Source organism: Equus asinus, chromosome 6, assembly GCF_041296235.1.
Source record: "Equus asinus isolate D_3611 breed Donkey chromosome 6, EquAss-T2T_v2, whole genome shotgun sequence".
Taxonomy (NCBI): Eukaryota; Metazoa; Chordata; class Mammalia; order Perissodactyla; family Equidae; genus Equus; species Equus asinus.
In genome coordinates, this window is record NC_091795.1 from 95,210,851 (window position 1) to 95,227,593 (window position 16,743).

Below are 16,743 nucleotides of genomic sequence, written 5' to 3' on the forward strand. Positions count from 1 at the left end.
TGGACTTAAAAGAAAGCAAGAAAAATAGTAGCTCCTGGTCAAGACGCCTCTCAGCATTTTACTCCAAGGTCCTAAACAGCAGCAGCAGCAATAAAAAACATAAGCAAGATTTTTGAGAGACACAGTAAATGCTAAATTATCTTTGACGATCAAATCAGAAACGACAAGGAACAACCCCTAATACCCGTCAGCTGATGACTGGATAAGCAATGTAGTCTATCCATACAATGGAGTATTATTCAGCCATAAAAGGGGATGAAATACAGATTCATGCTACAACGTGGATGAACCTTGAAAACGTTATGCTCAGTGAAAAGAAGCCAGATACAAAAGGCCACAGATTGTATGATTCCATTAATAGGAAATGTCTGCAACAGGCAAATCTGTAGAGACAGAAAGTAGATCAGCAGTTGCCCAGGGCAAGGGGGGTGTGAGGGGACAGAGGGTTGAGTGTGAACTTAATTTTAGCCAATAGACCTACCAGAGATGTAGGGAGAGTGACACGATAGGATTGATCCCCTTGGTTTCTCTTGCCCACGCTTTCTGGAAAGTGTGAAATGCACTGAAATTTCTAATGTTCGGGCAGGGGAGGGCAGGCTGAATGAAAAGGAAGGTCCTGAATCCCCCACGGGCTGGTGGTCGGCTCTGAGAGGGTACAGGGCCATTCAGAGCCTGGACCCTCGGTCAGATGGCTCCACAAGTCCCATCTGGGCGACTTTGGGCCAGCTACTCGACCTCTGTGAGCACTGGCCTCCTTATCATGACAACACCCACTCACAAAGCTGTGGCAGGATTAAATGAGGTAGCACACTTAAGCACTGAGCACCACGTTCTGGAAACACCAGCTATAATTACTGTAATGGCGCGGAACGAGGAGGGGCGAACAGTGGCCCAGGACAAGGGGAACCTGGCCAGCTCCTTTCAGCCCTGACACTTCTTGTTCCACCCTGCCACCAAGGCCATGCCTCCGGCGTCTGCTTTGACTGCTGGTCAGTCACCAAGCCCCTTACGTCAACATCATGGGAGTCCTGGCAGAAGTGCACAGGGTTCAGGAGTGGGCAGGTCAACTCCAAGCCCCCAGAAAGAAACACCACTACTGACTACCTTACCGAATAAATCCACCGCCCGGGTGTTTATAGAACACAGACTCTGCATGAACTGCGATGATAGACTTTTTCCACGCACTCCCTCATACAGGTACAGCTCCTGTGGGCTTACAAGTCGAGTTGAGATAAGCTGTCTCATTTGATCCTCACGACAATGCTATGAACTTTTTTCTATCTCTACCTTACAGAGAAGTAAACTGAAGTCCATCAAGGTGACATTAAATTTTGTTCCCTCAAATAGCTGGCAAGCTCCCTGAGGGCAGACCCCATGTTACTGGTCTAGGTTCTCCTCGCAGGACCGCCTCCCATAGCGTGATGCTCAGGGAACTGCTCAGTGACTATGTGGCTTGACGACGCCTGACAACCTGTCTAATGATTTAAACTGTACAGGTCTCACGATGGGTGACCGGACTAGACAGCTACCAAGTTTTAGGCAGTTTCCACAATCACTGTGGGACAATCATCACTGTGACGTCCCCAGGAAGGAGCTAGAGATAAGTAAAGGATCCAGTTTATCTTTTCAATGTATTGTTCATCTGTACACGGCTTTGGGTCCCCTGAAGGTTGTCCTTAACATGCATGGGCACAGAGCACAGATCTGTTTTACGTAACACCGTGCCCCACGGCTTCATGAGGGACATTTACTGCCAGTGTAAGCCCCACCCTTTATTTTAAAAGGCGCAGGATTCTAGAGAAAAGCAATGAACTTAATATAAGGATACATTTGGCATGTGTTCAGAAGGTGGGGCTTCTTGTACTTCTGAAGGAGAGGGCATGTTGAAGGGTCCCAAGTCATAGAAGAGAAACAGCTCTGGCCTCTGTAAGCAGACACAATCTGGCTGCTTCCCCCTTCCCACCTATTTATATTTCCCAACACCTCCAGAATCCATCTGGGGATTCACAGGCCACCAGAGGGTCTTTGGCTTCCCTTTCAACAGATTTAATCTGTAGATGGTGTGTTGTTCCGAGATAAAGCCAGAAAAGTACATTCCTTTTCATCAGGAAGTCAAATATTAGCTTATTTAAGTAGGCACAGAGCTGGGATTTTATCTTGAATTGTTGACTTATTAAATATGTATTTCCCATCATAAGCAACATATTGTGGTGGGAAATTCAAAAATGAGTAAGAAGCAATTTATCAAAAAAATACATGTAAATACGTAGGTATAAATATAAAATGGGATGAAATGCTTTAAAATAGAGCCAAATGCTACAGAAGCACAGAGAGACCAGCAATTAATTTCAACTAAGGAGGTATGACAGTAGGTGGCATTTTGCCATTGCATTGATCACTGGCCCTCATTTTGAAAAAAAAGAAAGGAGTATAAACTTCCTTTTCATTTGTGCCACGTTTGGTGGGGATGGGTCTCAATACAGAGAGAACATTTATATTAAAGGATTCCAAGCAGACAGTATTCATCTTTTTAGAATCATCTAGCCCCAAAATAAACTAATTCTCTACTCTTATAAAGCACCGCTGGTACTTGGAAGAAATTATTTATCATATGCTGTGTTCAAAATTGATCAGTATTACAGCTTCTCAGGAGACTGGTACCTTCACTGTGAGAGCAGGTGTCAATTAAACAGTAAACAAACATGTCATTCTGGACCAAAAAAACCTCCTTTACTAAACCGGATCTTCTAGCTATCCCAGGAAGAGTCAGTTTCCCCTGTAACTCTCCAACCAAAACCTAACTTGAGAGGACCCGAATTTTTCAGGGGATGTGGAATCGGTGCATGGCACTTATGTTGCCTCTGCTGCCCACACCCACAGTGACTAAGCAGAGTGGCTGACACCATCTAAGCACCACACGCTCTACTCACCATCCCACTGACGTCCAATGACTGTGAGGTGGGTGTGCTGTCTCCCTGGTTATCTTAAAGGAAAAAAGCTCAGAGAGGTTCATGAACCTGCCCAGGTCCCATGATCGGGTAAGGACTGGAATTTCTATGTCCCATACTGCCTCTCCGGGTCTGGGTGAGAATATAGATCTGGAACTCAGATCTTCATCAAGAGAGGATAATAACTCTGTAAGCCTCATGCCTGGTATGAAGAATCACACATTATCCAATCTCAAGGAAATGCTACACCACAAAAATCCGCTACACGACTCAAACATGAACCGACTCTAATCAACACCAATCGAAGGCTCACCTCAGACAGCTGATACCCGAGAGGGTGTCAAATCCACACGGTGCCTGTCGTTCTTTTAGCTGTCTAAGCTCCCTTCCTGTATTGAGTTACCTTACCCGAGCAAAAGAACACAGGCCTGCAACTTCGTCTTCCCAAAGACATGCCCCCACAAAACGGTTAGAAAAATCTAAATTCTCTGCTCCTGCAAAGGGCCCATAAACTACCACCTACTTAAGAGTAAAACCACTCATAAAGCCATTGTTCACTGTTCCCAGTGTCCTTTAGGAGAACTGGTACCATCAATTCTATCTCAGGCTTATTCCAAAGAAAATGCTGTCTCTGTAAAGAAGTTTTTCTATTCTCTCTCATCACACATTTCTCACTTTCCCTCACCTGCCAGAACACTTTGGTCCAGACTCACCACTCAAATGCACGTGCTGTTTCTTTTAACTGACCTGGGACCCCCTCTCTCTCCCCTTCCTTCTGTCTGCTCACTTTGTGTCACACTCTAGTGGGTAAACCACTCCCAGCCCTCCTGCAGGCAGACCGGCCGCCCACCAGGGCTGAAGTCGAAAGTGGGCAGCCAGGCACTGCCCTGACCAGTTGGTCTCCCACCCACCTCTCTGAAGGCCCAGTGTGACCTGGTGATTTATGCTTTGTTTGGTAAGATTGGCAGGAAAACCCCCTGTAGCAAGCTCTGCCTCAGTGGGCCAGCTGGATGCATGATGAGGCACAAAAGCTTCTCAATCAGGTTTTGTGTCAACAGTAAAATGAAAACAAAAAAATTTTTTTGAAGGAAACAACACACTCCACATTTGCAAGGACAGTGGGAAAGAGAATGATACATAATGATGTATCTATGACAACTAACCCTCCCAGTGGCTCAGAATTTATGCGGAAAGAACTAAGGTGGGAGAGTGACAGAGGGTCAACGGCAGAGGCAGAGGCAGAGAGGCAAGGGTGCACCCCACACACCACCAGCAGAGGGCGACACTCCCCACACCGCCCTCACATACACAGTGTCGGCTAATGGGCTTTCCTGTGGCCTTTTCCTAAGAAAAACAGCCACACCAAATTTCCATTTGGAAACCCAAAAAGGTTAAAGTGACTTAAGAAGAAAACAACTTAGGCTGACGTATTCCCTAAAGAAGCAACAACTGACATACCCCAAACTCGTCATCCCCTGCCTCTCGGGGCTCAGGTTAACACCACCAACCTTGGAAGCAGGAATGGCCAGTCCCATACTTACATGTCGCTGCCTGGGCTGGGTTTGACCGAGTCCTCAGCTGGAAGGCAACACTCCATGATCTCATTAAAGCCTGCATTCCCAATATTCTTGGCAAGCTGCAAAAACAAAAGCCTATTTCAGGGTACTCAATTATTAATACATTCCACTGCCTCACAGTACTCAGACATCTGATGATTTATTTAACGGCCACTAAGAAATAGAGCAATAAAGTGGTTTGCCTTTAATGAAGACAGACAAAACCCAAACCCCCAAGGTACCCATAAAACGAGAAGCAGCAGCAGGCCTATTACAGAGGAGCGTCCTCATAAAACATCCCCCAGATAGAATGCCTGGACAGACGGACGGGGAGAAGCAGTAACTTGGTCCAATGTGAGTATCCATCCTTACCTACCCCCACAAAAACCCTGTGCTCCGACTGCCATGGGCCTCGAAACCTTTATTTACGCCAGTGAGGAGGTGGCTCCCAACCCGGGAAGCCAAGATTCTAGTTCAAATCCTGGTTCTATTTACTGGCTTTGTGACCACAGGCAAGTCAGTTTACAGTTCGATTTTTTTATCAGTAAAATGGGGATAATATCCACCTCACTGGGTTGTAATCATGATAAAATGGGACAACTTAGGTGAAAGCATTCAATAAACTGTAGCACTAAAAATGTAATCTATTTGTTCCAATGTGAGGTCCTCACTTGCCAATCAACCTTCTGACTTGTTAAAAATTAACACATTTTAATTAATGCTTACTGAACACCAGGCAGCAAATACTGAGATAAATGTCACAGTTTGTCTCACCCAGGCTACCCTGACAGTACGGCAGCTGGCATCCTTCTGAACGGAGGCATGAACACGGACGCACTGGGAGTCGCTCAGGAGCAGGGATTCACTCCTCACTCCCAGCCCTCGGCTCAGCACCCAACAGACCGGTTTCCAGATCCGATTCTTCCGTGTTTAATGAGACAAAGAAAACCGAAGGGGAGCACCTCGCACTGTGCTTTGAGAGAACAGATACTTCATTTCCACATTGGAAACGATGCAATGGGGAGAAGCGACAGTTCTGATATTAACTCTCAATGAATTACTCGGACAAAGGCTTACGGGGATGTCCTGAGAGACAAGGCTGCTGCCTGAATGGCCTCTCCTCTCTCCAGGGGGAAGTGGCTGAAGGAACCACCACAGGGATCTGGGTTAGAGAAGGTCGGACTTCCTGGTGGCAAGTAACGTAAAATAGTGAAAGGGTATCGTGAGGGATGCCAAAGGATGAAAGAAACATGGGGGACAGCTTAATAATCGGGCGATGAGCTTTCCTGATTTTACCTTGTCCTTGACAAATGAACAAAGCTTCCTAGCTGGCCCAAAGCACCAAGCACTAACCTACTCTGTCTCAGTCCTCAGTCCTGGCCCGGTGGCCTCAAGCCAATGTCAGGTGGCAAAACCCTAGGTGCCCCACTGCAGTTTCCCTAGAGACAAGGCTGATGGTCAGGGTGGTACACCGCATCAGGTGACAGGGGCTGATGTACTGTGGAGCCAATGCCAGCTAAGGATTTCTTCGGATTTCTTTCAATATCATGGACACTGTCACCTAGCCAAGCACAACCGTTTTTAGAAGGTGAGTGACAGAACAAGCCACAGCTCCCCCTCTGTGAGCGAGGGGCCCTGATGCCTCCTGGTCTGTGGTAAGCAGACGGGAGAGAACGAGAGGAGGAGAATTCCCTGGGAAATCAGAAAGCTGCTTCCCTTCTGCTTGGACTTGGCTGGTTTACTAGGGGACAGCTGGTCCAGGGAGCCACCACATCCATGCGTCACACTCGTCCAACACAGAGAAACGCACCACCTCACAGTTTTGCCAAGTTCCAGTGAATCTTTCAGCCTGCAGAGAACCCCTCTGGAATCATCAACAAAAGCAAAGCAACTGCAGATGGAGGCTGCAGGGTCATGTGAAGAAAATGGGGGCCCCAGCAGGCCAAGAGGGCAGGAGCCCAGGAAGCAGGAAGGCTGATGCTAAGCAGCCCCCACACAGAGACCACCACCCAGGACTCAGGGCTGCGCCAAGGCAGACGCAAGGCCAGGTCAGATGGAGGAGGGTCAGGGTACTTAGGTACTGCACCACTCAGAGAAGGGAACCCCAGCCCCAGGTGGGTCCACACATGCACGCTGAGCCTGCAAGTGTGCTGGGCCCTGGGCATGAGAAATGATGCTGCTCAAAGGGAGGTCAGTCTCGCGAGACAGAGGATAATTAAAAAGAAAAGAAATAAGGGCTGTCCCCGTGGCCGAGTGGTTAAGTTCACGCACTCCACTTCGGTGGCCCAGGGTTTCACAGGTTCGGATCTTGGGCACGGACATGGCAGTGCTCGTCAGGCCGTGCTGAGGTGGCGTCCCACATGCCACAACTAGAGGGATCCACAACTAGAGGGATCCACAACTAGAATATACAACTATGTACTGGGAGGCTTTGCGGAGAAGAAAAAGTTGGCAACAAAAGTTAGCTCAGGTGCCAATCTTAAAAAAAAACAAAAAAAGGAAAAGAAACGCACCGTGATGAGGCTGGAAAAGAGGTGTGCACTGAGCACCACGAGAACGGAGGGTCAGGGGCGGCAGCAGAGCAGTGACCTGGTCAAGACGACCTCTGAGCACCCTCACTCAGCATGCAACCCCTCGCTGCATGGAAGCCCGAGGACAGGGGCCAGGAACTGCACGTTTCTGAGACCCTTAGCAGCACCCTGTGCAGGGTCCTCTGAGCCAGAAAGAGGCCTTCGATTTTCTCTAGAAATTGCTTTTAGAGTCTGGAGTGAGGATGGGGGAAATCTCCTGTCCCGTATTTTCAGGTTTCCAGGTAGAGGGACATCAATTACTGTGACATTCTTCTCCGAATTTACACACCCCTAAGAGAGGAGTGGGCATGTGAGGGAAACCATTTCCCTGACTGTGGAGCTCAGGAGAAAAATAGGTGCCTACAGGACACAGCACTAGGGTCAGTCTGCTCCTGCTGCCCGTGCCCGGGGGGCGAGCACTCGGCAGGCTGGCACACTGTCACCACACGGGTGAACCACCACATGTGTCAACCAATTCAGCTTCTTCCAATAACAAACCAGACTTTTGAACTCTCAATCAGCTCCAAATTTGTGTAGGGAAATGGTTTGTTCTTTATTGGGCCCCCTCAGATCCCAGAAGGGTGGAAGGCTTACAGAGCACGGCACACCTTTAATACATAAAAAATCTATGCTTAGCAGGAGGTTTTCTGAAAGCAGATTGCTTTAAAATTGAAAATATTAAGCTGGTGCATGCTAACATAGTGAAGGTGGCGCGACTGCCCAGGACTAATCTAATTAATACTTCAGTGACCCCAGCTTCTTTCCGCTGAGGAATAAGGGTGTCTAAAAGCAGGTAAAGAGAAGAAAGATTACTACTAACCAGCCACCTTCACGAATGCGGCTGAAACCCAGTCAATTAACATGGAAATCAAGCATGCTTTGAAAGAAAAACAAATTTAAAAAGAAATGGTCAAAGTGCCACAGCACATCATCCAGGGAGAGTGTTTGCAAACTCGAGGCCAGAAAATGATTTACAGAATTAAGCAAAAGACTTTTATCATGAGGAATATGGTGAGACCATATGGGAGGACAGCAGTGACATTTTATGGGGTGAGCTTCTGTTTATTTAGGAACACAATGCCAGCCAGAGAATGAAAATTCCTACTCATGGATCTGCTGTCTCTGTCATTTAAAAATCCCTTTCCTGTCACAGCACATCACCCTGAGATGGGGGCTCCATTACTGACCTACCTGAAGACAGAGAAACACTACTCCTGTAAAACACCTTTGTCCAGGCTGCACCCACAGAGATGCTGGAAAGTTACTTTCCAGTTCACCCTCTTACTTCTTTAATAGGGTACTAAGAGTCTAATTAACATTTGCTGCACAAGAAAACATACGATAATGAACAAATCAGCCAAAGACGCTGACATCACTGCCCTATGAATCTGAAAGGTTCATAAATGGAGCAGACAATCAGAGTGAACTTTCCTGTGGATTCACACATTAGGACACATGGATCATTCTTCTGAAAGGATTTTGTTAAAGTCATCTTGGAGGAGGAGATAATAATGATAGCTAATATTTTACAGTTTTTACTACATGCCAGACATAATTCTAAATACACACGCACAGAGAGAGGGAGAGAAAGAAAGTGGGGGAGGGTGTGTGTGTGTGTGTGTGTGTGTGCGCGTATCAAGCCTTCAGAAAATCCTTTGTTCAGGCATCTGTCTAAGCAAAATAAAATAACTAGGTGCTTTGAAAAGGTCTGAAATTCCTATGCTTTACAAATGAATACTCACACCTGACACGTACTCTCCATCTGTTGCCTAACTTAATGGCTGAGGAATAAGGGTTTGGGACACAATGTCATACCCGCAGCCCTGGCACACAGTAATGGGGTGGGGTTGAGAAGTAGGGAGATGGATGTCTGCCTCCTGTAAACAACCAGACAGGCAGAGTTCAGGGACAAGCAGAGGGTGGAAATAAATCCACATGATTCATGGCCTCCTGCCCTTTGTTTTTCTGATAACCGCCCAGGAAAAGACTTAGATAGGGAGACTTGAAAACTACAGCAGAGACCAGACATTGAAAGATCTGCAGACGCTGACTGGGAGGGCTCTGCCTGATATCTCCATAATGGTTGCGAGTTGGCCAAACTTTACTCTCCTATGAGAATATACAGACAGAAGCTCTGGGAGACAGAAACCAAGATCTAAGCCAGGGATCAGAACCACCTCATCTTTTCATCAAAATGGAAACGTTTTCCTTTCAGCCTTCTTTGGTGTTTTCCTCTTTGGTAGGCAACAGAAGCTCATGAACATCGTCAGTTAAATTTTTGAGACACATTTAAGCAGGTGTAACAGACGTGTTGGAGTCAGGCTCCTACCAGATCACTAGAGCCATTATTAAATGCTCACATGGCCATTATTAAAATTACATCATATAAAATCATAATTAAATAAATTATATTAAAAACAGTAATAGGGGCTGGCCCCATGGCCAAGTGGTTAAATTTGCGTGATCTGCTTTGGCGGCCCAGGGTTTGCTGGTTTGGATCCTGTGCACGGACCTATACACGACTCATCAGGCCATGCTGTGGCAGTGTCCCACACAGAAGAACTAGAAGGACTTATAACTAGGATATACAACTATGCACTGGGGCTTTGGGGAAGAAAAAAACAATAGTAATAAATACTCAACACTCAACACTTCCTAATTATTTTACTACATTTTACTACCCTCTATGTTTTTGAAGTTACTTATGACTCTTGTATTTGTATGGTGAACTTACTATAAATGGTGTGCTGTTAAACATCTCTTTCCCACTGCACACTCAGTAATTCACACTGGTAGCCTGAAACTGGCCATGGTGGGAGTATCTATATCATGGGAATAGGGAGACTGCAAAGCAGGGCTTTTTTTTTACCCCGAGAGTTGGCTGTTAAACGTTTGTTGGGGTTGGGGAATGGAACAGGGATGAGGAGGGACAGCAGTGACATCTTGCCACAGGGCAAGATGACCACCGCAAAGGCCAGTTTACATCCCAGCTTCCTCAAAGGTTAAGGGTGTGAGCTCTGGAATCACATTAAAGGGGCCACCGCCCCAGACCAGGCTCTTTCATACACAACCTTGGGCATATTTAAACATTCTAAGCCTCAGTTCCCCCTTTGTAAAATGGGGATAATATACCAAGGTCATAGGGTTGTAGTGAGGGGCAAATGAGCTAATGCATAGAAAGTGCTCTGCAAAGTGCCTCGCATAAACTAAGCAATTATTATTTCACCATAAATCACAACGCTTCCCAGTGTTTTAAGAAAATTAGTACAGCAGTATAGCACATGCCATAGTTTATCAGTGCTCAGTGAGAAGCAGTTGTGTTTCTTTGAAAATAGACTGTGAGAATCTCAAATCTACGCCCTCATCAGTTACGCAGACTACTACGCGCGCACACACAGCTCTACCACGCAGGCAGGTTGTGTGCATCACTACGTTAACAATAACCACAGTGTGTAACCAAAAACACACCGCTCAGGCCTCGCTGAGGGTGGCTTAGTTTTAAACTTGAAGTCACCAGGGATATCACTAAATGGGCTACCAGAATCCACTCTAGTTTCTCCCAACTCTGTCTTTCAAGACCATAAAGAAATTCCTCGGAAAGACTGGAAGGATTTGACAGGATAGTTCAAAATGCATTACAAGTTCACACACGTTGGATCCAGAGTAGTCATCAATGAGATTTACGGCCTCTTGAGAGGTATATTGACCACAACAATTGATTTTCTGTCAAGACTACTGCTCTTGACACTAAAATCAACGGCAATCAATATCCACTTAATATTTACTGTCCAATGCCCGGCTACCCCAAGAAAGAATTACCAACACTGCTTTCTAACCAGCAGTCATGGACTTTGAAAACAGCCCACAAAAGCTCACATTTTAGGTGGCCCCAAAGTACCACCTCGGTGTGATGTGCCCTGTTCCTCAGTGGGGCCACAGACTCAATACTCTGAGAGTTAGTTACTTCACAGAAAATGCTTCAACCTCCTAATAACGATATATACTGCATGGCTCATGTGCTATCACTGAACCGAGAATGAAAGATCTTTTTTAGAAACAAAGGCAGTAAAAGCAAAGACCAATATCTCTCCCACAGAGTGACAGTAAGGGCAGAAGAAAAGTCCACTTCAGGCTCGAGCCAGGTAGTGACCAGACGTGGCAGAAATCAGCTGATGACTCAGGGAGAATGAGTCCTTTACTGTCCCTGGGCTTCAGGTTCTGCATCTGTCTACGAATGGGGTGAACAAGACCATACCACCACCCTATTCCAGAATCCTACTCTAGTCTCAATGCTCCTTTTTGAGTTTCACTTCACTTTATTCATTTAAAAATAAAGTTTTGCAACAAGAAGTGCCCTGAAGTACTAGTTAGCTGAGAAGGAGGGATTACCAAAGAGCTTCTAATTGCCCAAATCCATCTGGCAAACATCAACACCACCAGCCCAGTGGAGTTTCAAGAAACCAAAATGGATTTAAAGGCCAAAATAAAAACTTAGCTTTCATCTCATTTAGTTCCATTCCAAAATCAAGGATCTGAAAATTACCAGCAGCTCAGATGTTCCCAATACATCTAACGTCAGGGACTGCATCCTGGAGTAGTGAACCCCCAGCTCTCGGTGGATTCCAGAACACTCGATGCAGGTCAGAATGCCCAGATTGGTGGAAAGCCATGTAGGATCTGTCAAAGAGAACAGGGAAAGTTGGAGCTTGCAGCCAGTAGGCCAGGGTCAGAACTTTATTCCTGCATAATTTCTAACCAGGGAGTTTGGAGCACGAGCATTTTTTTGATACCTGGTGCAGCCAGAACCTTCATTCATCCATGATTACCACTAGTTTACACACAATACACATAAACGCACATGTCTGTTCTCTCTCCTCTTCCTATCCCTCCACCTCCCCAGCCTTCCATTCATTTATTACGTGACAGGTGCCATGTGCACAAGAATAAATAGGACACAGTGCCCTCTAGTGGCCATGGGTCCCTGGAGGGCCATCCTGAATACAGACACACCCATCACCAACCTGGTCTTACTAGTAAAGGGGAGGGAGAGGAAAACTGAGGCCCACCAAAGTCTGGTTCTATAGGGGAACAGACTTAAAACATACATGTCTACAGGTTCACAAAGATGCTAATAATGACAACAGAGAACACATACTGTGTGCTGATGCCATGCTGTGTTCAGTACTTCGGGAGCAGCAATGACAGCTCACATTGTGAGAGCTTCAGAAATTACAGATCCTTTCATAACACCTCATTTACTGCATACAAGAGACCCAGGAGGTGAACAGGGCAGGTGTCTTCACAATGCTCAGAAAGGAGAAGGGCCTTGCTCGAGGCTGCAGGTGGATGCAGAGCCAGACCACAGTCTTGCCTTTATCTGGGCTCAAACCCATGCTTGCACCAGCCACCGAGTTTCTCTTCAAATCATGTTTACTTATTCACTGAAGCATCCTACTATGCCTTGGCACATATCTTTCTATGTGCTTGGCACATAGCAGGTACTCAAGAAATGCCTGACAGATGAATGCTGAATTTACTGAAAATGGGGCATTCAAAATAAAATGGCCATTATCACGGCCCATAAGTACAATTCTCTTTAGAATTGCTTGTTGCCCTTAGAAACTCACATCAGGTAAATATCGCAACCTTGGTCACTAGACAATTGTGAAGTTATTCTTAAAAAGTTCATGTTAAACATATAGACAGAGAACTGATGGGTGGTTACCAGGGGAAAAGGGAGGTGGGGGGAGGGCACAAAGGGTGAAGTGGTGTACTTACAACATGACTAACAATAATGTACAACTGAAATTTCACAAAGTTGTTAAATATCATAATCTTAATTAAAAAAAAGTTCACGTTAAAAAATTTTATCCATGCTAAGAAACACTTCCCGGCATTTGTGTGTTCACGTCACTAGATCTGTTCTATGGTATTGACGGCACCATGCTTTTGGTAGGGACAGGTGTACATTTTAGACTACTTTACATCAAGTTTTTACAACACCCATATTGTCTTAGCATTTAAAAAAACGTACATAGCTTTGATTTCTTTATAAAAATGTTTTAAAAGTCTAAGTACTATACTACCCTTATCTTTTCTTAAGAAAAAGCACGATTCACTACTTATCAATCCCTAAAAGGTAAGATCCAAAAAGATCTTAAAAGATGCTGCCAAAATGGGTCAAGACGCCCATGAGATAATTCCTCCAGTTACCCCCAAACACAGCCCTCAGGGTAACAGGAACCTCATGGAACTTCTCAACTATCCACTCTATTTTTGCTGTGTTTGTTTTCAATAAAAATTGTCAGAGAATTAGAGGAATGAAAAGGTAACTGACAATTCTAGCCAAGCCACGATCTCTCTCACGTTACGAATACTCAGAAAACACTCTTCTGTAGCTCCCTTGCCCCAACACCTTTCCATCTTAATTAGAAGACTGTCAGCTCCTCACACTCTGAAATCACTAGTTGTTAAAATCTGCAGCGATACGCTCTGTCCATTAGAGATGAAGTCCCTCACAAGCTTTATCAAAATGTGGAAATAAACATCTCATTTTATAGAATGTGATAGCTAGCAGGCCTGGAAATAATCCTGACCTGTTTGTTCATTTTCCATAGAGGAAAACTGGTACCTGACAAAGTGAGCGGCTCTTCCTGGGTCACAGACTAGACAGGGGCTTCAAGTTACTACAGAAGTTCCACCAAGCAGTACAAAGGGAGGATGGAGTAAATCCCAGGAAAAGCCACCCAGACACAGCCTCTGGAGCCAATACAAAGAGCAGATGACCCTGATTTCACCTCGGCCTGTGCTTCAGTTTTCATTTCTCAGCAAGCATTTAAATCTTTTCAGCTCTATCAGGCCATCTTCCTGAGGTCCTGTTCTGAGGGCCAGAGGAGCCATCTTCCCACCCTTCCCCCCACACAGTCTGCACACAGCTCAGCAAGCATTTGTGTGACGGCATGGGATGAGCTCAGGCTGAGCGGCACTGAACTCTGTGGTGGAAGTGAAAGGGAAAATCAATGACTGGATTCTGTGACTCAGAAAGGGATTTAAACGTCAGAGAGTTCGGGGGGGGGGGGGTTGGGTCACCTGGCGCCCCGCAGTCGCAACACACGTCATTGCCCGTCATCCTCTGGACTTCAGAGATGATCTCCTTGGTCAGTTCTTGGACTATGTTATTTTCTCCAGTATTGTCGTCTCCCTTAAATGCATTGTTTAAAGCTTCTTCTTTGCTGTTTTGCAGCACAGACATCCATCTAGAAGAGTAATAGTGACACTGTGTTGAATCCTAAGGACAAGTGCTAAGTCCCAGCCTGAGTCCCACCCACAAAGAACTTACATGTGACATTCCTGTTCGTCTTCAGCTTGGAAGTGGTACGTCCTGTCATCTGCGCAGCAAGAGGAGTTTCATCAATTGTGAGCCCAGACAGTAATCCATGCACAATTCCAAAAGAAAGTGGTTTACAACTAATGTCAGGAATAACCTTGACTCTCTGCTAGGAAATCAATGATTTGTATAAAATTGAGCACTCGCTCCCCTCCTTCACAGACCAGCCTCGGCTTGCTCCAAGACTGTGGCTTTGTAATGCAAATTGACGAAACTGCCCCTTCTTCCATTCAAGTCTAAAAAGGCACAGCTTCCAAAAACTGAAGCTATTCAGTGAAAACCATCACTATCTTTTCAGAAGCTTCATTTTGGTAACTTGCTACAGAGTTGGCCCCCAAAAAGTAATTGTTAAAGACCTCTGAATAGTAAAAGCTTTTTTGAAGCGAGTTATCTTAGCAGTTTTCTGGCCTTCTTAGAAAAAGATTATTAGGAGAAACTCTAGCAACATAATGCTATGGGAGTGCTTGTATTACAAATATAGCGAAATCAAGAGGAACTGCTAACGATGGAACACAAACTCTTATGCTCACACAAAGCTGGCGTCAGCAATGTTTACAAGGGTTTTGCCAGACCGCTGACCCCCTGTATGCACAGGAGAGAGGAGGGGGCACATGATGTGTCAGTCTTGCCAAAAATACATAACCTCAGTCCAATTGGGGGAAAGCATCAGAGAGACCCAAATTGAGGGACACTTGACCAAAAAATGGATCAACAGTCTTCCAAAAAGTTATCATGGGGGTCAGCCGCAGTAGCCTAGCAGTTAAGTTCAGCATGCTCTGCTTCAGCGGCCCAGGTTCGGTTCCCAGGTGGGGGCCTACACCACTCGTCTGTCAGTAGCCATGCTGTTGCAGCAGCTCACATACAACAAGAGGAAGATTGGGAACAGATGTTAGCTCAGGGCAAATCTGCCTCAGCAAAAAATTTTTTTAAAAGAATCAAGGTCATAAAAGACACAGAGAGACTACAGAACTGCCATAGACCATAAGAGACTCAGATAAAATAACAACTAACTGCGAGGTGGGATCCTGGAGAGAATCCTCAAACAGGAAACAGACATTAGTGGAAAACTGGTAAAATCTGAGTAAGATTCCTCACTAATAGCATCATCCCAATGTCAATTCCCTGGTACTGATAGTCGTACATCAATGACAGATACAAAAGGTAATATGTACTATCGGAAAACTGTACTAAGATGTTGACATTAGGGGGAGCTGGATGAGGGATATACAGAAGTTCTCAATTCCACAATCAGCCCAAAACAAAACAAAAAATTAAATATAAAAACAACAAAGAAAAAAAAGTGAGGTGATCCAACTTCTCCAGATGGCAGAGCAGTGACAGGCAGGGACTGCTCTTGGGGACACATAATAAACATCTGTGCCCCTCAAGATGAGCTAATACGTCATCTTCCAATAGTAGTTTTTATACTCCTGGAAGCACTTTGGTTCTTAGAACAATTCTTAGTAAGTTGGCTGGGAGGAGACGGAGGCCCAGAGAGGTCAAGTGGCAAAAAACAAGCGTACCCAGCAGTGGACGAGTCAGGTTTTCTGATTCCTGGTCTGAAACGCTTCCTGCCACACCATCTCACCTTTACTCTCTGACACCCAGCGGAATGGAAATACACCCTCTCTCATCCCCACCCTGTTACTGAGGAGAGGAACAGAGTTTAAGAGACCTGTTTCAAGATCAGAAAAATGAACTTGATTTTGTGAACTAAGTATTAGTGACTGCACCAGGCTGAACTGTTGGGAGGAGTTTCCACCACGTGCTGGAAAGAGAGGAGCGAGGCCTCTCTCCCTGCTCCCACCTTCTCCCTGATGAACACAGCCTCATCTGGAGCAGGGAGTGGATGGCAGGTCCACATCCCACACTAAGGGGATCTCGGAGTTCTCAGGAAGCTGTGCCGATGGCAGGTAGTACCTGAGACGTGTCTACCACTGAGCCACTTCATGGCCAGACCAGGAACAGCTCAGGAGGAAAATCAAAGAGGCAAGGGGGAGCAACCCACTTCCTTCGGCTCAAGGAATTCTTGCTTCTCCACCTGAGGCTCTGGCCCCAATTGGCCACGAACCTGTCGTGTGGACCCGGGAAGTTACCAACTCCCCGTGGGTCCATCCTACTCAAAGGACTGACCTAGATCATCTCTGAATTCTCCTGCATCTTCCAACACGCCTACGGTTACTGAGTGACTCAAGGATAATGGCTTAGGACTTGAATTTGCAAAGGGTGGGGTCAACCCGAGAAGGGCTGGCCTTGCCATGAAAATGTCCTCCTTGAGAGCA

At 45.8% G+C, this 16,743-nt stretch overlaps 1 protein-coding gene across 10 annotated transcripts in view; it reads right to left on the reverse strand.

Moving 5' to 3' along the window:
- The window catches only part of ASAP2 (ArfGAP with SH3 domain, ankyrin repeat and PH domain 2), a 177,223-nt gene that overhangs the window by 25,577 nt on the left and 134,903 nt on the right, over positions 1 to 16,743 (reverse strand). For all 10 annotated transcript variants that reach the window (XM_044771922.2, XM_044771918.2, XM_044771926.2 and 7 more), the window contains 4 exons: positions 14,414 to 14,462; positions 14,164 to 14,330; positions 11,618 to 11,751; positions 4,490 to 4,584 (listed from right to left, as the gene is read on the reverse strand). In XM_044771922.2, coding sequence (XP_044627857.1) covers positions 4,490 to 4,584; positions 11,618 to 11,751; positions 14,164 to 14,330; positions 14,414 to 14,462 — 445 coding nt within the window. The remainder of the gene's footprint in view (positions 1 to 4,489; positions 4,585 to 11,617; positions 11,752 to 14,163; positions 14,331 to 14,413; positions 14,463 to 16,743) is intronic.